Below are 19,938 nucleotides of genomic sequence, written 5' to 3' on the forward strand. Positions count from 1 at the left end.
AAGTTCGTTGAAGTTTGAGGTACCGCTATTTCTTTAACAGTCACTGAACAGACACGTTCCTTGCTGAAAATGACTATAAAAGGAAGTCAATTTTCAATTTTTTCAAACACTGAAAATTTCCCTTCTCTGCATTTATTTTTCTCTCAAATAAAATCAAAGTGTCGATCGACTGAGTCTGTGTGACTTGTTGTTGTTCTTAAGTTCGTTGAAGTTTGAGGTACCGTTATTTCTTTAACAGGTTTAATCCGTTCTATCTTGGGAGAAATTAATCCATAACCTTGGGTACAGTGAGGGGATTAAATTTCTTAGAGATACACAGTAGTTTCTGTAGACTCGGATTAATTCTTGTATTTTATGAATTTTCTGCTTCATCTTATTTCTGTTTTTGTTCATTGGTTAACCTTATAAATACAGGTTACTATAAGAATAACAATAAGTAGAGTATAATTTTATTTGCTATGGGATGCATATTTTCTGTCCGTTTGCTAATATCATACATTTCAAAAATAAATAAAAAAAAACTAGTTATTTATAGATTTTGTCATTTTTAAACTTGGAGATTACTTATTGGGCTCGCCTCAAGTAACCACCAATATAGGGAGTAATAAAGTTGGTTTAGCAGTTGGCAGACAGTGATAGAGATGCACAAAAATTGGCATCTTCTTTGTCCTCTCTCATAAATCTCACTATTTCTATTTCTTGACTTTTTGCCTTTTGCTCTTTTCCTTTTATACATGCGACAATATTTGATTTATCAAAAGACTAGTGTTTTTCATTTAATATCCCATGCTGCCGTGTTTCTCGGAGAAGCACAGTATGTGGAGAAGACACAGCACAGGAGGAGGAGGCGCTAATGGTTACTTCATTTTGGTACTGTGTCACTTAGCTCTTCACTGCTTACTCATCACTTGTTCAACTGCTTGTTCTAATGGGAATTGCCAGGTTCCTCTCTCTTTCTTGATTTCTTGATATATACATTATGCAACAAGGAATTATTTGGGAAAAATACTCATTTTCTTGAATATTTGCGGTCTCTATACGCAATTCTTGTATGAATTCTTGAACCCCATTTGCAGATCCGTGCAATTTTCAATTTTCATTTGTGGGTTTCAGCTGAAATTTCATGAATATTACAGCTTCTTGATTCATGTGCTTCGGCTACGGATTGTGGGCCTTCTTTATACTGTGGTAATTGCCCTGAATTGGGAAAGAGTCAGCCCTTTTGCATCAGAGGACAAGCTATAGAACCTACTTCCATTGTAAGTTTCTTTCTAACTTTCTTTACTCTACTCTGCAGTTTCTGTTTTCTAAGCTGAGGTTTTATCAGAAATAACTTCCCTATCTCAAAATGAGGTTGGGTTAGGGTAAGGTTTGCAAACGCTCTACCCTCTTCGAACCTCACTTGTGGTATTACACTGAGTGTGCTATTGTTGTCCTTTTTGAGTAGCGATGACGTATGTATAATGCTTTTCTTCTCCTTTTGGACTTGGCAATGAGCAGATCAGTGGATTGCCCTTCAACAAATACTCGTGGTTGGTGACCCATAATGCCTTTTCAATGGTAAATGCACCATTATTGACAGGCCCTCAGAGAATTACATTCTATAATCAAGAAGACACTGTCACAAACCAATTGAGAGTATGTGGTTTCTTATATTTGTGATTTTTCCAACCTTCATCTCTTCTACATTCTGTTCAAAGACACGAGTTCTTATGCTCTTTTATACTATTTCTGTTTATTTTATCCATCTTCTTAGAATGGAGTGCGGGGATTGATGCTGGATATGTACGATTTTGAGAACGATATATGGCTCTGTCACTCATTTCGTGGCCAATGTTACAACTTCACTGCCTTTGTAATGTCATACAATCCCTCTCTTCTTTTGATGTGAGATTGCTTTTGAGTACCTATTCTGATGTTAATATGTAAAATGTGCTTTTTAGCAACCGGCAATTAACACTTTGAAAGAGGTGGAGGCATTTTTGAGCGCAAATCCTACAGAAATAGTCACCATCATAATTGAGGATTATGTGCATTCCCCAAAGGGTTTAACGAGGGTATTTGCTGATGCTGGGTTGGACAAGTATTGGTTTCCTGTTTCTAAGATGCCGAGAAAGGGTGATGATTGGCCCACCGTGAATGATATGGTTAAAAAGAATTATCGCTTGTTGGTTTTTACTTCTGACTCTTCCAAGGAAGCTGCTGAAGGAATTGCTTATCAGTGGAGATACATGGTTGAAAATGAGCGTAAGTACTAAATCAGTGCGCTCCTTTTTGGTGATTCTGGTTTGTGGATTGATTCTGTAGCAATAATATGTGGTTAATGATGTTTCAGCTGGAGACCCTGGAGTGGTGCCTGGCTCATGCTCCAGTCGTAAGGAATCAAAGGCACTTAATTCCAGAAGTGCTTCTCTGTTTCTAATGAATTACTTTCCCACAGTTGCCGTACAAGATGGAGCCTGCAAAGAGCATTCAACTCAATTTGTTGATACGATTGGTGCCTGTTACAAAGCAGCAGGCAACATGATGCCCAATTATGTGGCAGTAAACTTTTACATGGTATTAAGATATTTACTGCTTACTGATGCTGGTGCAGAATTACTAAATATTTTCAACATTGACTGATGAAAAACAAAATCCTGCAGAGAAGTGATGGGGGAGGAGTTTTTGATGTTTTAGATCAAATGAACGGTCGGACACTATGTGGTTGCCCGACGGTCACTGCATGCCAGGTTATTTTTTCTCAAATATTCAATATTTGGATAACTGCTTTAGTTGTAAACATGTGTCTATGTGCCAAAGGTTCACTCTATGAAGAGAGATAGGAGGAAGAACCATGATTGATTCTCTTATAAGTTGAGTCCCAGTTTTAATTATGTAGTCCGTAGTTGACACATTTTTTTTCAATACGGTAGTAGAAAAAGTAACATAAGTCTGTCCAAAAAAAAAAAAAAGAAGTGAAAGTCCACAATTAGAAATAGCTTTTGAAGAAACCTTGTAGATGAGAAATAGCATGCTGCTTATGATTTATCAGATCACAGGAGCTTGAAACATCGATTGCAACATCTTTTTCTTGACTTTAAACAAATTTGATGTATTATTCACGGTAGAAGTGGTGAGGCTAGCCCATGATATTTAACATCCTCCTCATATGAATAGATTAAAAAAAAATAACTTAGCAATCAGCAGGAGAGTTGACTTGCAGTTTTGCACCATCTTTGCCTACATATGGTCAAAAAGTTCTGATATAGGATGTTCCTTCCTAGTCTCCTTTGTAACCTATGTCTCAAAATAAAAATGTGCAATATGATGACATACCTGGAAGATCTAATTTTAAACATGACTTTGATGAATGACGTGATCTTTTGATACTAATCTTTGATAAAAATTGGAAGATTTGTGCTTGAAGGACATTGTCATGATTGAACCCTCAAAATTCCTTAACATAGCTTCATTAGCTTTTATTATGATAAACTGTTTTCGCCTTCATGGGTATTGCAAACATTCTGAGGGATCTATTAAGCTTAAAGAGTTTTGTTGGTGAAACAATTCTTCAGAAATATAGGGTCATCACTGAGATTCTCTGTAGCAGCCTTCAAGAGACAAGAAGTACATATCTCAATATAAAAACTAGCTATATACTTGACAGTTTCTTCTCAGATGACATATCTGACCATGTCTCATTACCATTCTTTTGGTTCCAACTGAAATGTCTCAGCTTGGCTAAACTTTGTTACTAAGAGAAAAGTTGAAATAATGAATTGTTTATGATGTATTGGAGGCATGCATACATGACTACATGAGGCCATAGTTTCACTTTTCCTTTTCAGAATACAGAATCAAGAAAAGCTGGTTTAAGATGACCGGAAAGAGGCCGTGTAATATTTTTGAATCATACCATGGTTTAAGTTTGTTTTTCAGGAAAGTTGACACTATATTATAGCAGACCAAAATGTAAAGGTTGACATTCAATTTGGGAAGGAAGGAATAGTGTATATTTGGGTAATAGACGGAATGAATAGTGTACATTTGGGTAATAGACTGTTCTGGAAGATAAACTTGAAGTTGAGGGAAAAGAAAACATGGTTGTACTGAAGCTTATTTATGGAGACAAGGATGCAGCCTCAAAGTTGTTACAAAAATGAACATTTGAGAACTTGTGCTTAAATGGACTTACTTTTTTTGCAGGTGGGGGTACATTTTGGAGTTTGTAAGAATACTACTGCAGCGAATGCAGCTCCAACAGCAACCAGTACTGCTGGAATGTTTTCAGGGTCCGTGCAATTAACAGGCCATGCTTCAGCAATCCATTTTTCCAGTACCTTATACCTATTTTCATTGTCTTCTGTAATGATGTTGTTTCTACTATGAGAAGAAAAAGAGAGAGTTCCACGCAGAAGTTACATGAGTTTCATCCACGGATGCTCGATATCTACTATATTACCCTGTGTAGAATTATGGAGTCGGAATAGGTACAGTATACACTAGAATCCACTTCGGCATGTCTGAGATGATGAATGTTCAACTTGACATTTTCCTAGTAAAATATAACTTGTCATTTTATAGGAGATTTGGATATAGAAGTAAGCAAGGGATTGGAGAAGAGTATCAACATGTAACAGATACTTTTCACATCCCATGTCATTTTCTAGCTGCCAGTTTTTTCCCCTTGGTATGTTGACAATGGTAGTCTTATTCTTCAACTGAATTTTGGTTAATTTTCAGTATGAAAAATGTTATGTTCCTCATGTTGCTACCTAGAGTGTTAAAATGCTTCAGCTTATATATAATACTACAATATATAAGGTTTCTATCATGTGATACTTCTTCAGTGCGACGAAATCTCTCTATGAATTGGATTGAACACTTGCAGAAATTCTTAGGATTTTAGATTCCAAATGAATCATCTGACAAGGAGAAATGGAATTTTAATGATTACTAGCAGATCGGATCTTTTCGAAGCCCTGCAGCAGGCAATGTCCAAACAAATACAAAGCATTATTGGTCAATGAAACAATTGACAAGCTGTACACAAGATATAATGCAATAACAACTCAGGTGGATGGCCCTTCCAAAGACAAAGGTCACACAGTAACTTAAAGGCTCCTCAGAAGACAGCAATATTAGGCAGCATTCCTTTAGGTTCTATTTGTAGAGCTGGGCTAATAGTGAGTAGGCCGACAAAGCAGTCCACGGTAACCCTCATGCCCCATGCATTGATAGACTCTAGTTTGCGACACTTATTTACTAAAGCTAGAAGCCCATTCTCAGTTACATGACGGCAGCCCCACAGCACAATAGACTGCAAAAGAGATGGACAAGTATTCATATCTTAAAAATCCCGTGAATCAAACACTTTCGAGTTATATCTTATTATTACAATGGAGAAAGTAAGCATAAAAATTAAAAAAGAGGTTAGAACCTACTACTGAATTGGTGATGCAACCTTAAGGTGAAAATTTTAAGAGACTTACCTTCAAGTGTGGGCAGCTACCAGCAATAGCAAACAAGGACGTGTCTGTTATAAATGTACCACCAATATTCAGATGCTGTAGAGAATTAGCTCTGGAGATCTATCAGAAAACCCAAAACTAAATGAGGCAACAGTCTACTTGAACTATACATAAGCAGCTAATTCCACCGAAAAGTACAGGCAGATTTAAACAGGTGAAGAAATCTCTCTTCTCTAATTAATATATGATTCTCTTTTCTATTCTAAAAGCAATTGTTTAAGAACAGATTGAGGTAACAAGATAGCTCCAGCGCCTTAGCCATCAACCTTTTTTCCTAACAAACATCTTCCTTATTCGGGGAATCAAAACATATGCATGCAAAGCAACAAAACTAAAGGTGTGAAAGTTCAAAATGTCATTATCAAAATATCTTCAAGTAAGCATGATAACGATAGACATAAACCTCTAAATAACATCAAACTAGACCTACTTAATATCACAGATCACAGACACGATAAACAATGAGGACGACATACCAGCTGAACAACGCCTGTATCTGTGATCCCAGTAGTGCCCCATAAAGATAGTGATGATAGATTGCTGACACATTTAGCAGTTGACAATTGGTACAGCCCACGATCCGTTATTTGACAACCCCAACGGCTCCTTGAACTGAAGAAAGCAAACAAGTCAGAACAGTACATCACACAAGTTATCTCCCTAATCATCATTATATTGTATTTTTGAACACTAAAACATCTAAAGTTGAAACAACGGAAAAAGAACCAAAAGGGTTGCAGGTGCTTTTTAGATTAGAATACCTGTAAATCTGATTAGATCGCCGCCCAATTATACTTCAGGATGGATAAGAAAGCATGGAACTCAATTTATTGATATATGACGACTAATATAATAGCTATAAATCAATCGAGTCTTGCAGAAAATAGGATCTCATATAGAAATAAAAATGTATATACTCTTTAATACTAGTAACTCTGCACGATTAGATGGCTTCATCGATCTATTGGTTATTGTATCACTGATCAAAGAGAGAGCAGCTCACAGGTAAGACAATGTGGTGAATCTATTAACGGCCACACAGTCTAGACCTAGCCAGATTTTCAGAAGTTGAAGTGTTGCTCATCTTACTTAAGATAGATGAAAAGAGCAATTAATTACTCTGATTGCAAAAGTTGAAAAGAAGACCATCAATGGTCTAAACATGACTATAAAAGATTCAACAAGTCTTACTGAAGTTAATTAGTCCAAGAAAGTCACTCGAATTTTCTGTTTACTACTACTATAAGCATTCTCATTTCACATACCTCAAAATCCTTTTAAATTCCATCATTTTTAGATAGCGTTTCATCAAATGTACCACAAACATCTATATTTTAGTTAAAAGAGTATACGAAATAAACTAACTTGTAGCAAGCATAGAGTACAAAACTAATTATAAACTCAAAAAGTCATACAGACATACATACATATCAAGTTCCTTGAGACTGTAAGCATGAAGCACAAGGCGTGTTGTTGAATCATCATCCACTTTCCAGCCAGAAAAACTCAATTTTTCTCTTCTAGCTAACGATTCCTTCACCCCCTGTCTCCATTTCCTGCACACAGCACTGGTCCTACAACAAGTACCAAAAAACAACAAATAAACACAAAGAACAAATTAAACAAAAAGGGGAAAAAGAAAAAGAAGCTGAAATTAACTGAGCCAAATCCTTGAAACAAGTAAGCATAGCAAAAATGTGAGCCAAGAGGTCAAAGGGGAGTCTATCAATCGGCCTGTTTTGATCATCTAATTCTTCCATCCCCTTTCTTTTCATGATGGAAGAATCAAATTATAACCAAACGAAATTAACTTCAAAATTCAAAAAATTTGATGAAAATTTCAACAAGAAGAAAAAGGGAAAGGAGTCGTGGTTTATGTAAGCTGTGGAACAGAGGAAAACTATTCATAAAAATCGTACAAGTAGGAGAGAGAAAGAAGAAGAGAAGAAGATGAAAATAAAATGTGGTCATCTTTTCGTCATGTCAATTCATTTTTTAAATGTACGACGATACCTTTTCTAGATGCAGTAGCTTAATAAAATCGACTAATAGTAAACTAGTTCGTTATTTTAGTCCAAATTTGAGAAAATTTTGAAATACTAATTTGAATAGATAACTGCTAGACTAAAAATTGAGTTTTCTTTTACCTAACTAACAATGGTAGAGCATATTGAATTGCTGTTTTAAATATTTTTCTAGTGTTTAATTTTAAGAAAATATTTTTTTTATTTACATTTGACCTGTGCATTATTCTCACATTTGGATAAGAAATTATTCAGTAGTAACTGTATTAATTAATTTTGATTCAGAAGTATTGCGTCTTTGCGTAATCATCATAATTCAGAAGGGCAGCTTTGACTTTTTATTTCGTTAATAACGTTACGTTTAGCTTTCGTGTGTCGACTGAGTTTGAGCATTACACGTGGGTTGTGGGCTGCCTTTCCTCTTTGCAAGGAACTCTTATTTTTCTTAGTATATATATATATATATATATGCAAAGAGACTATAATTTTTTAGTTACAATAATTTTTTGAAACTCGTATTTTCAGGATACATCAAAGAGTATCTCGAATACATTATGATATAAATTGAATAAATAATATATAATTTGAATACATTAAAAATTAGTTCAGATACAGTATATGTAATTCGAATGTATTATAAAATAAATCGAAATATATACTTCAAATATATTAAATACTGGCTCAGATACATTAAATACATTAGAAGAAAAATAATAATTTTTAGAGAATTTTAGAAATAAAAAAAAATATAAAACATGTATTCCAGTAATTTTTCTATGGTCCTCTGTTTTGCGAAGTAACATGACTTAATTCCTTTTTCTTGTTTCAAAAATAATTACGCCAGGAAAAAATCAGAAGAAGTTTTAAGTTATTTATTTTGAAATTGACAAAATTCCATTTATCCGTAATATCTGAATATTTTTTTTGTAAGTTCCATATATTATAAATAATGAATTTCTATATAGAACTTTATTTTGACGTTCATCAACTTGGCTCAAGAGAAAAGTAAATCACATTACTTGTTTTAACCAGAATCTTGGGTACATAACAAACAAAATGTTATTTCATTTTAGGTAACAGTTGTATAATGTAACTTTTTTCTACGGAGAGAGACAGATCTTTTTTGTAAAGAAAACATGGTTTTAGAAACGCGATAGGACACCACAAATTTCATTTACATGAAGACAATTTGTACCACAATTTCCATCTTCAATTTTAATGTTGGGACAGTTGCAATTAAATCACAGTCCACTGAGTATTGGACCTATCATGAAGCCCAAAATATCAAGTCTTATTTCCCACTCCTAATCCTCCCCAGCTTGGTTAATCTGAAATTAAGAATTTGTTTGATTTTTTTTATTTTTTTTAATCATTTGGGCATTTTGTATAACTAGACAATGACCTTGAAACTTAATTTACTTGAACTTTTGTTCTTATTTACGAAAATACATAGTAAAATTAATCAATAGGTACATAGACAACAATCCTTTTTACCAGAAAAGACAGAATTAAAAAATAAAGCATAAAATAATGAAAAGATTCGAAATAGGGGTATTTAAAAAATAATGCCTTGATATTTTAACTGATGCGGCGACACAAAGTGATACCATCACCAACAGGAAGCTGACAGATTTCAATTCTGGAATCAGCAGCCAAGGCCTTGTTGAGTTCCAATACAAAATCTCTATAATACCTAACGTATTTCCTTAGGGGTGCATCAGGTGGTGCCACTACTGATCCGTTCCATAAGGCGTTGTCATACCCAATTACTCCACCAATCTTAACCAAATCGATTAATCTCTTGTGATAGTTCAAGTAATTATCTTTGTCAGCGTCCACAAATATGAAATCGTATGATCCATGATATGTCATTAAAAAATAATAGTAATACTGATGTGTCATTAAAAAATGACGTGGAATTTCATGTGTAAATTGAGTGTAATTCATGCACAGACAAATGATGAGAAAGGCGTTTGAAATATCGTGTTTAAATGAGTTTAAGGGTTCAATTGGCAAAATCAAAAGTACAATGATCCAACTTACAAACGAAGCCAAATACGAAGGTCTACTAGATCATTCCGCCTTTTCTATTTGAAAAATGTATGTTGATCAAGTGGATAATTATGCATTGCTCATATTTTCTAAAATAAGCTTTGGGATTAAGTAACTCTTTTGATTTGTTAACACAGTGATAAGTAATACTTACTAAAAGTAGTTGGTTGCTGACTTAAAGCTGGAAATTTTAGGTGAATAGTTGTCTTGCAAATAATGGGCATGGAATTGTTTTAGTACTATTGTCTTAAGTTTGTTGGCACTTGTGGTTGAGCATGAATATTTTCTAAGAATTTATGTTTTGAAAGGGAGTATTATTTTGAGGATGAAATATTCCAACTTCTATGTAGTATTTTCTAAAATTTCTTATAACATAAAGTATTAAATTTAAAAAACAAATTTCTACTAATATTATCATATTCTAACCAGAAGTACTTTTTTGATAAACACTTTTGAAAAATAAAATAGCACCTACAACATAAAATCAATTAAAGAGTTTAGTCTTAGAAAAAATAATCAGCTTTCAAGAATCAATATAGGTTGATGATTGATGATTTAGATTCCTCCGTCCTTAATAAGTGATCTCAAATTTGAACCTCTGCCAAGCTACCCTCAGAAGTAGACTTTACAATGCACTAATACTAATTCAATAGGTGTACACCGGATCTATGGTAATTTTCTTTCACTATCTAACGAAGTACTTGGAAAAGATCAGTTGAAAGAACTACATGTAATTTGGTGTATTTAGTTTTTGCTGAAATTTGCAAGAATATGATTACTTTGAGGACTGAGCATAAGTTATGTCGTGCTATTCTCGCCAACCATAAATTTTGAACAAGTTATACCTTATGTCCAGTCAAACTACATTTTAAAATTTACTTAAATGGGGAGTAAAACTACAACTAGTAAATAACAGTCTGAATGCTGAAATGATCCTATTTGTGAAAAAATCTCCCTTGAGATCTAATTTGGTTGATTTTAGTGCATTGGCCCAAAAATAGAATAATAGTCCCCCTTCTGATCCATATTTCATGTTTTAAGTTCTGATTCTTTTTCTTCTTTTCCCTAATTATTTTAGGGGAATGCAGAATTCGGAAGTTTCTATTACCGAAATCTGTATGGATGAACAAATTATATATAAACTAGCAGCATTGAACATTTTGAACGTTACATATCTGAATATGAATTTCTTTTTTAATTCATAAGAATATACATTGTGAAATAAACATTAGGTAACATAGACAATGCAATTGCTAAAAAGGGAAAAATAAACGGAATACTAAAAACAGAGAATTTAAAAAATGATAAAATTCCCCGTTGTTATGAACCCTGTGGGTGGCATGCCTTTCATTGTTGAATATTTTAACTGATACGACGGCAAAGGGTAATGCCATCACCAACGGGAAGCTGGCAGATTTCAATTCTGGGATCAGCAGCCAACGCCTTGTTGAGTTCCAATACGAAATCTCTATAATACCTAACGTATTTCCTTAGGGGTGCATCAGGTGGTGCCACTACTGATCCGTTCCATAAGGTGTTATCGTAGCCAATTACTCCACCAACCTTAACCAAGTCAATTAATCTCTTGTGATAATTCAAATAGTTGTCCTTGTCAGCGTCCACAAATATGAAATCATATGATCCATGGTATTGGCCCTGTTATAAAAGAAAGATCAACACTAAACATTGTACACAAGTTATCAATTTATTTATTTGTTGTTATATATTGTTCATGGAACTACTTTATGTACTTACGTCTTCAATCATTTGGTCAAGAACAGGAAGTGCAGGGCCTTCTCTGAATTCAATTTTGTGTGCTAGACCAGCCTTTTCAATCACTGGAAGCCCAATCTCATAGTTATCCCGATTGATATCCATTGCTAGAATCTGAATCATTTTAAGCAGATTAGTACAAAATTTAAAAGTTTATCATGGGTAAGAAATTGGTATAAGTTAATTACCTTGCCATCATCAGGAAGAGCCATAGCAGTTGCCAGCAGAGAGTAACCAGTAAAAACCCCAATTTCCATGGTGTTTTTTGCATTGATGAGTTTGAGAAGCATATTCAAAAATTGCCCTTCATCAGCAGAGGTGGTCATAAGGTTCCTGTTTTTTTCCACAAAATGAAGATATCAGCATACAATATTTTTAAATTGGATGAACTAAAAATGAGTTAGAGTTATTACCAAGGGTGTTTTGCAGTAATCTCTCTTAGCTCTTTCATGGCTTCAGGCTCTCTCGGGTACACACTTGTTTCAAGAATGTACTGTTCAAACAATTTATTAAGATCAACACGACGTTCATAAAATGCTTTGCATATTAATTTCTTGTATGACAATAGGAATTAAAATGTGGGGTTTAATTTGGTTACCTGATATAGGGCATCGCTTTGCAAGAGACTCTTGTGTCCAACTTCTTGGTGTCTACCATTTTCTCCATTGCTTGTCATTGCTTGTTGGTATTGAAGAGCTATATTTTGTTTCTGATGTAGATTAGTCTTAGGTAAGCAACCTGCTTTTGTAGAGACGAAAAATGGCTTAATTTATAGTAGTAGAAAACAAGAAAGAACATATTGTGTAAATAGTGGAGGGGTTGTTTGGGTGACAATAATTGGAAGTTGGTGAATATTTGGCTGTTTCTTGGAGGACTATAACCAAACGACCAACTCCTTCTTTGACTTAAAATTCATTACCTAACAATACTCACCACCAGCCTCACTCTTTCCTAATTCCAAATTAGGTTCCTTTCTTTGACAATTTCAGTTGAAAAGTATTCTCTATTTATGTCAAGTGGACAGCGCACTGCTTATATTTTCTAAAGAAAACTCTACGATTACTACTTACTCTAAATGATAATCAATAAAGGTAGGTGGTTGCTAACTTAAAACTAACAAATAATCAGGATGAATATTTGGCAAAAAAACATATGTTAATGAACAATTATTTTTATTGAGTTTAAGTATCATATATGGTGGTCACGTATGGATGGAAGACTTTTACTTCTACGGACAAATAAGATTTTGGATGAAAGGGGAGTGAAATCGTATGGCTAGTAGGATATCTTATTTTGAATGACAATATATTGAACTTAAACTTATATTTATTAATCTATATTGAGGTTTATTATTATTTTTACCCCTCCCTAACAGTTACGATCTTTTTCTACTCTCTTAGTGCCTTGAACCTACCATTGGAGGTGAAGAGCGTCTGTAATTTCAGTAACTCCCTCTTGTCGAAGTTGAGAAATTCAATTGTATAAGTAGTATCTATTTTGTAATATTATTTTGGATAACAAATTTCTATGAGTCATCTTATACCGCAATGTTGGTCAATTAGATTTTCATAGTGATAGAAATTAATAAATATATATTTGAGATAAGGAGCGTAAATCAAATGTATTAAAATTGGACCACTTTGGCCATAGAAATATTTATTTATTCTTGAAAATTTTCACTTTATTTAAAAATAGTTTCCACGCGAAAATTTCAAATTCAACTTTAATTTCCATTCCAATTAAAAAACAGTTTATAACTTGTTTTTTAGCTAATTTTTTATTTTTAAAGTTGTACATTCAAGCATGAACATTTTTTTATATATTTATTTGCAAAGACTTTAGTGAAATGATAACTATAACTCCCTAATTTAAATTAAAGTGAAAAATATTTTAAATTTATGCCAAACTCCTGCTTAGGATCATGATCATGAATCTGCTGTGCTGCGCAAACGACAAAATGTTGGTCGATTTGATTTATGTAGCGGTGTTTGATTATGCCTGAACTTTTTTATTTAACAAAAAAAAGAACTTTTGACGCACATCAAAATTTAAAAGTATAACTAATAATTTTCTGTCTTAAATATACGCTTAGATTTCTGTAGCTATAAAAACATGTAACTGAGGATAAAAAAAGTTTGAAATCAAAGATTTATATAAATTAATGAGGGCTCGTTTGGTCATAGATTTTCCAAATAATATTTAGAGAAAAATTTATAAATAGTGTTTGTTCATATGTTTTGTCATTATTTGACAAATGTTTCAAATTTTCAGATTCTAATTTTTTAGTATTTAAGTCAAATCTCATTATTTAGGATCTTTGAAGAATTAAAATTTTATCCGGAACTTTTTATCTTTTACAAAAGCACCATCTATAGTTGTTGTTTACGTTGTATTACATAAATTTTTGCATTAATTCCAAAGTACTGATGAAATATATATGGTGAATGTTAAATGATGATATGGTTATTAATAAAAATGATGAACAATCGGCTCAAGATAACAAAGTCAGGTGTTTTGTCTACTTCACGATGTATGAAATGATGCTTGTTGCACTCACTCCAAATTATCACATTGCTCTAGCGTCGTGGACACTATTTGTTATTGTTGTAACAAAGATTCAATTGACTTGTAATACAAACTTACGGTTAGTTTTGATTTTTTTAAAACTTATGGGTGTAAATCATATTTTCTAAAAAAGTGAAATATATTTCCCAAATACTATGGCTAAACACATGGTGAAATTTTACTCAAATTTTTATCCAAATAATATTTGTCAAAAGTATCTGAAAATTTATGATCAAACACTAACAAAGAAAGAGTAGTTAGAATAATCAGGTTCGTACTACACTAATTTTCTCACTATCTAACAATGTAAAATACAAGTAGTTAAAAAAACTGTACTTGGAATTCAAAGATGAACAGAAAATAAGCTATGACATTGCCCCATTGACATATGACATTTGTGTACATTTGATCATTCAACTTGAATTTCTTTCTTTTTTTATTTATCAAATACATTGTGAAATAAGCATTTGGTAACATAGACAATGCAATCTTTTGCCATAATACGAACTAAAATGATAAAAATAAACGACTGAGTAAAACAGGGGATTTCAAAAATGATAAATCCTCTATTGTCATGACTCATGAGTTGTTGATTGCCACCAATAGTACTATACGAATATTTTAACTGATGCGACGGCAAAGAGTGATGCCATCACCAACAGGAAGCTGGCATATTTCGATTCTGGGATCAGCAGCCAACGCCTTGTTGAGTTCCAATACGAAATCCCTGTAATACCTAACATATTTCCTGAGGGGTGCATCAGGTGGTGCAACTACTGATCCATTCCATAGGGTGTTGTCATAGCCAATTAATCCACCAATCTTGACCAAGTCGATTAATCTCTTGTGATAGTTCAAGTAATTGTCCTTGTCAGCATCCACAAATATGAAATCATATGATCCATGGTATTGGCCCTGTTATAAAAAAAAGTATTCGAAACACATTAACCATGATGGACAAGTTATCAGTTTATTTATTTGTTGTTATACTTTATGTACTTACGTCTTCAATCATTTGGTCAAGAACAGGTAGTGCAGGGCCTTCTCTGAATTCAATTTTGTGAGCTAGACCAGCCTTTTCGATTACTGGAAGACCAATCTCATAGTTATCGCGGTTGATATCCATGGCTAGAATCTGAATCAATTCTAGCAAATTAGTAGGATTTATAATGAAGTTGTAATTATCCTTTGTTAGTAAAAAAGTTAATTACCTTGCCATCATCAGGAAGAGCCATGGCAGTAGCAAGCAGAGAGTAACCAGTAAAAACCCCAATTTCCATTGTGTTTTTGGCATTTATGAGTTTGAGAAGCATATTCAAGAACTGCCCTTCATCAGCAGAAGTGGTCATAAGGTTCCTGTTTTTTCCACCAAATGAAAAAAATTTAATACTTAGTTCCAGCTACAAATCCAATTGGATGACGTAATTAGTGAGAAAATGAGTTATTACCAAGGGTGTTTTGCAGTAATTTCTCTTAGCTCTTTCATGGCTTCAGGCTCTCTTGGGTACACACTCGTTTCAAGAATATACTGTTCAAACAATTTATTAAGATCAACACGACGTTCATAAAAAAAGTTGTACACTTGTATATGGCCTTTAAATTTACCTGATAAAGGGCATCACTTTGCAATAGACTCTTGTGTCCAACTTCTTGATGTCTTCCATTTTCTCCATTGGTTGCCATTGCTTTTTTGATTCTGAAACAGATAAAAGTAAGCAAGCAACCTGCTTTTGTTAGAGATGAAAAGTAGCTGAATTTATAGGAACACAAGAGAGTGGTTGGGTGAAAAAGACAGGAAGTTGGTGAAGTCTCCTCCTGGCTAATACATACATAACAATTGGAGGGACAATATCATCACTTGAACAAACTTTCATTATCCATTACCTACCAATACCCACTACACACCTCTCACTTTCCCATATTTTTGAAATTTCAGTATGGCCTTTCTTTGACAAACTTAGCAACACAAGTATTCAATCATGTCAAGTGGACAACGCACACCTGATAAAAGCTTTAGGATTAGTATGACTCTGAAATAACAATACAACAACAATGCAGTGTAACTCCATCTTGACTTAATTGCAGTAAATCAAAACAAACTATTGAAAATAATAATTATAATTAAAAAAATGTGTATGACTACTTAGTGAGGAAAGCAATAGAGAGTAATCAAAAGAAATTGAAAAACAATACTGTGCAATAACAAAGAAAAAATACACAAAGAATAGTAACACATCAAAATGCAATAAACTACAAGTTATTTTTGGCCACCAGAGTATAAACAAATTATCTTCAAATATATGTTTGATTATGAATTAATTTTCAAAAATATGTTTTCAAAAGAAGAAAAAAATCAAGTTATCCAAACTAGTCTAAGAGAAATTTCACTTTCGGTCACAAAATTCAAAATTTTACGAGTAAAATACATGTCTAAATACAACTTTTTAAGTTTCAAATCCGCAGTTCAAAAACTCAAATTTCAAATTTCAATTTTATAATCTAGGGCCAACGGGAGCTAAATATTAATGTTTCAAAAGTTCCATTAATTCTGAAGCCTCTCCTTCTCCTCCTTATATTCATTATTTAAGCTCTAATTATAGGATACTGTCATATTGATTATTTTGTTTACTCGTTTATAACATTGATTGACTAGTAGTGTAAAGAAAGAGAGAAAAATTGCTTACTTGTAATACATACATATTTCTATACAAATAGCACATACATATGTCAACCTCAAACTTCAGAATTTAATAAACTATACTAAAATCCTTGAAAATTGTTGAAAGGAATAATCACAAAATAAAATAAAATAAAAATTGTGTGAGTAACTTTTGACTAAAATATTTAGGTTACCAATTGAAAATTGACGTGATTTTGTCTAGAGATGCTAATAATTAAGTAGTACAAAAACAGAAAAAGGGAAGATTCGCCTGATATGAACATGAATATGTGTATGGTATATATGACATAAAATAAAATTGGGAGATATTTATTTCAAAAATCTATATTTTATGGTTGAGAAAAATTCAAATATTTTAAAATATCGTCTTCTTCTATTTATGAAAAAAAATATTTATGTCGGAAATCATTTTTCTTTCAAAACTCTCTCATCTTTTAACTCCATATTGTTACTCCAACAAATACTTATATTATCATCAATCTTTAATACTCTATCTAGTTTATATTAAATAGATTATTGATATTTTTTTTATTATTCAAAATAAGTGAATTATTTAAAATTTAAAATTTAAAAAATTGTTAGAGTTCTTTTTTCATGTTTACACTTCATTTATTGATACTCTTTCAAAGCGTTCCAATTTACTAACATTATTTCATTTTAATAGATGAATTTTTGAAAAATATTCTTCAGAGAAACAGTTTTTAAAAATGACTTACCATATATGCTAAAAAGTTTGGTGAGTGGACCAAGGCTGCCATTCTTGACCAAGTGAGCAACCGAGTTTTTATAGAATAATTTTTTTATTTATTTAAAAGATATTGTTTAATCATAAAAAAGTTTAATTCTAATTTCAAACACATGAAAAATAGCTTATGACATATTTTTAATTTTTGAAATCATATTTAAATACTTTCAAGTGCAAATACTTTTTCAAATATTGTTTGCAAAAGATAATCAAACACAAATACACAACTCCTTGAACTACTTCAATTCCATAAGTTCCACATAAATTTTAAAAAGGGTAAAAGCTCAAATATGTCATCAAACTTTTAGAAAAGAATTATTTATGTCATCAGTTAAAAATTTGACTTATTTATGTCATTATCGTTAGAGAAAAGACGTATTCATGCCATTCTTTTTAATGGTAGTTTTGCAAAGCCATTTTTGACACGTGCCCAATTATAATTCGGTCACATCATCAATTTTTTTAATAAAAAAAATTATAATTTTGGAAAAAAAATTAATTAAAAAATTCAAAATTTTGAATAAAAATTGAATTATTATTTTTTGATTTTTTAATTTAAAAAATTGATGACGTGACCGAATTATAATTGATCACGTGTCAAAAATAATTTTGCAAAACTACCATTAAAAAATAATGACATTAATGAGCCTTTTCTTTAATGATAATGACATAAATTAACTAAACTTCTAACTGATAGCATAAATAAGCATTTTCTGAAAGTTCAATGGCTTATTTGAGTCTTTTCACTTTAAAAAATATTTGGAATCTGTGACCAAACACCAAAAAAAAATTTAAAATGTTTGGAATCTAGGACCAAAACACCTACTCCATAATCAAGTGGATAGAGTCATCTTTAATTCCTTCTTTTTTTAATCATTTTTCTTTTCTTTTTTTCCTCCTGGTTGTCACATTGAAAATAAAGGAAAAAACAAACTACAGACAAGGTTAGGATCCGTTGATCAATAAAAAAGACATTTATTAAAAGTTCATTTACTCCCTTCGTTTTAATGTGTTTATTTAATTTTATCTCAACACAAAATTTAATCAAATAAAAAACTTCAGATCTTATATAGTCTTAATTAAAAATAAGAAAAAATATATCAAATTATATTTTTAATTCTATGATTTTAAATATGACACATAGAAAATTATAATTAAAGAATGATACAAAAAAGAGAAGAAATATTCATATTTAAATGGGATTGTAAAAAAAAATAAGGCAAATAAATTAAGCAAAAGTAATGTTCATTCAAGTTTTCGTAGTTGGTAAGCCCTTTGCCTTTGTTCCCCTTTTCACAAGGTGGGTTGTTGGTAAGTTGAAAGAGTCCTATAAACTTTTTTTTAATGAGTCCAAAATATTATTGGGACACAAAAATATAGTTTCAATGAATCGATCTTTTCTAGAAGTCTATTTAGTTCAACATTTTATATCTTTTAAAATATCAATGTGGATGATTATAAATGTTTCTCATCTCAAAATTATGTCTAATTGTAAAAGGTAGAATACATCGACGTCAATTTAATAAATTTTATTTAAATATTTAAATTATGATTTATATTGAGCTAATAATCTAAATAATAAAATAAATAACAAGCACGATTTCGATTTGACTTATTATATTTTAGAAAACTTCTACATGTCTAATTTCTCAAGTGTCACTAGATACGGTAATCACATAATCAAAATAAATTACCTCATTTAGTTATACACATTGATTAATTTTAATAAGCCATAAAATATTGCCCTTGTTCCAATTGAAGTTGATAAATTGATAGCTTATTTTGTTTCATTTTCATTGAGTATTTGGTTGGTCTCAGAATTTAATAATGGAAAAAAGCAACATGTTATGTTAATTACAAGAACAACACGTCATCGAGCAAAATGAAATCTCAAGAAAATAATATTTTTTTTATATGAAAGTACATAGACAATTATATTGGATTGACCAAAATGTGTGCAATAAATTAAAATGAAACTAACGGAATAGTTGAAGAAATTGACGAGTAATTTATTTTTATTTTCTTAAAAATGGGAATCAATTATTTAGGCCTTGAGAACTTCAAACAGAAAATTTGTTGCGTGATTTTTTATATTTATAAGGCATGATAAGCTGGGGATATTCATGCCTTTTTTTCCCCTCTTACCAAACATCTTGAGTTTATAGTTTACATGCATTAGTCATGAATCATGATTGTTTTTTAATTACGGATTAATCAAAATAAGCAATTGTTTTCGAAGAATTCAAAATTCATTTTAACAGTATTTCGATCACAATAGGTAACAATTCAAATATACAGATAAGAATCATAACGAAGAACGATGTTTGCTAGTAAATATATAGCGGCAACACTAAAGTATTTTCACTTAAAAGGAATTTTTAGTTGGGTGGGTTGCAATTTAACATTTTGACCCGAATGGATGTTAAACAAGTTAGACCCATCTATTTGCGTAAATTTGACTTAATTTGTCCATTTGACATTTCTATCCATGATATTTTATACTCGCTTCGTTCGAAAATATTTATCATATTACACTTATCAAAAGTCTATTTGATTAAATTTCAAAGGTAAATTAGATCACATTAA

The 19,938-nt window shown here is 31.8% G+C and overlaps 5 protein-coding genes across 5 annotated transcripts; 1 reads left to right on the forward strand and 4 right to left on the reverse strand.

Annotated features, from left to right (window-relative positions):
* The first annotated feature begins 559 nt into the window (after nt 1–559).
* LOC107011375 (PI-PLC X domain-containing protein At5g67130) lies at nt 560–4,756 on the forward strand. Its single transcript, XM_015210853.2, has 8 exons — nt 560–942; nt 1,137–1,259; nt 1,501–1,638; nt 1,757–1,855; nt 1,944–2,247; nt 2,336–2,559; nt 2,646–2,732; nt 4,189–4,756. Exons 1-8 carry the CDS (start codon nt 787–789, stop codon nt 4,369–4,371), a joined length of 1,314 nt encoding a protein of 437 aa, XP_015066339.1. The 5' UTR covers nt 560–786; the 3' UTR covers nt 4,372–4,756.
* Nucleotides 4,757–4,903: 147 nt separating this feature from the next.
* Nucleotides 4,904–7,482, reverse strand: LOC107011376 (F-box protein At5g67140). Its single transcript, XM_015210854.2, has 5 exons — nt 7,173–7,482; nt 6,941–7,087; nt 5,990–6,125; nt 5,475–5,573; nt 4,904–5,302 (listed from the first exon to the last, which is right to left on the reverse strand). The coding sequence occupies exons 1-5, from the start codon at nt 7,286–7,288 to the stop codon at nt 5,108–5,110; spliced, it is 693 nt and encodes a 230-aa protein (XP_015066340.1). The 5' UTR covers nt 7,289–7,482; the 3' UTR covers nt 4,904–5,107.
* A 1,453-nt stretch (nt 7,483–8,935) lies between these two features.
* LOC107010205 (caffeoyl-CoA O-methyltransferase 1-like) lies at nt 8,936–9,409 on the reverse strand. The gene has a single exon (XM_015209444.2). The coding sequence runs from the start codon at nt 9,407–9,409 to the stop codon at nt 9,116–9,118; it is 294 nt and encodes a 97-aa protein (XP_015064930.1). The 3' UTR covers nt 8,936–9,115.
* A 1,352-nt stretch (nt 9,410–10,761) lies between these two features.
* On the reverse strand, nt 10,762–12,122 carry LOC107009496 (caffeoyl-CoA O-methyltransferase-like). Its single transcript, XM_015208836.2, has 5 exons — nt 11,961–12,122; nt 11,776–11,855; nt 11,551–11,695; nt 11,345–11,476; nt 10,762–11,245 (listed from the first exon to the last, which is right to left on the reverse strand). Exons 1-5 carry the CDS (start codon nt 12,036–12,038, stop codon nt 10,952–10,954), a joined length of 729 nt encoding a protein of 242 aa, XP_015064322.1. The 5' UTR covers nt 12,039–12,122; the 3' UTR covers nt 10,762–10,951.
* A 2,155-nt stretch (nt 12,123–14,277) lies between these two features.
* On the reverse strand, nt 14,278–15,610 carry LOC107008953 (caffeoyl-CoA O-methyltransferase). Its single transcript, XM_015208178.2, has 5 exons — nt 15,533–15,610; nt 15,376–15,455; nt 15,139–15,283; nt 14,931–15,062; nt 14,278–14,842 (listed from the first exon to the last, which is right to left on the reverse strand). Exons 1-5 carry the CDS (start codon nt 15,608–15,610, stop codon nt 14,549–14,551), a joined length of 729 nt encoding a protein of 242 aa, XP_015063664.1. The 3' UTR covers nt 14,278–14,548.
* Between the last annotated feature and the right edge of the window lie 4,328 nt (nt 15,611–19,938).

Source organism: Solanum pennellii, chromosome 2, assembly GCF_001406875.1.
Source record: "Solanum pennellii chromosome 2, SPENNV200".
NCBI classification, from domain to species: domain Eukaryota; kingdom Viridiplantae; phylum Streptophyta; class Magnoliopsida; order Solanales; family Solanaceae; genus Solanum; species Solanum pennellii.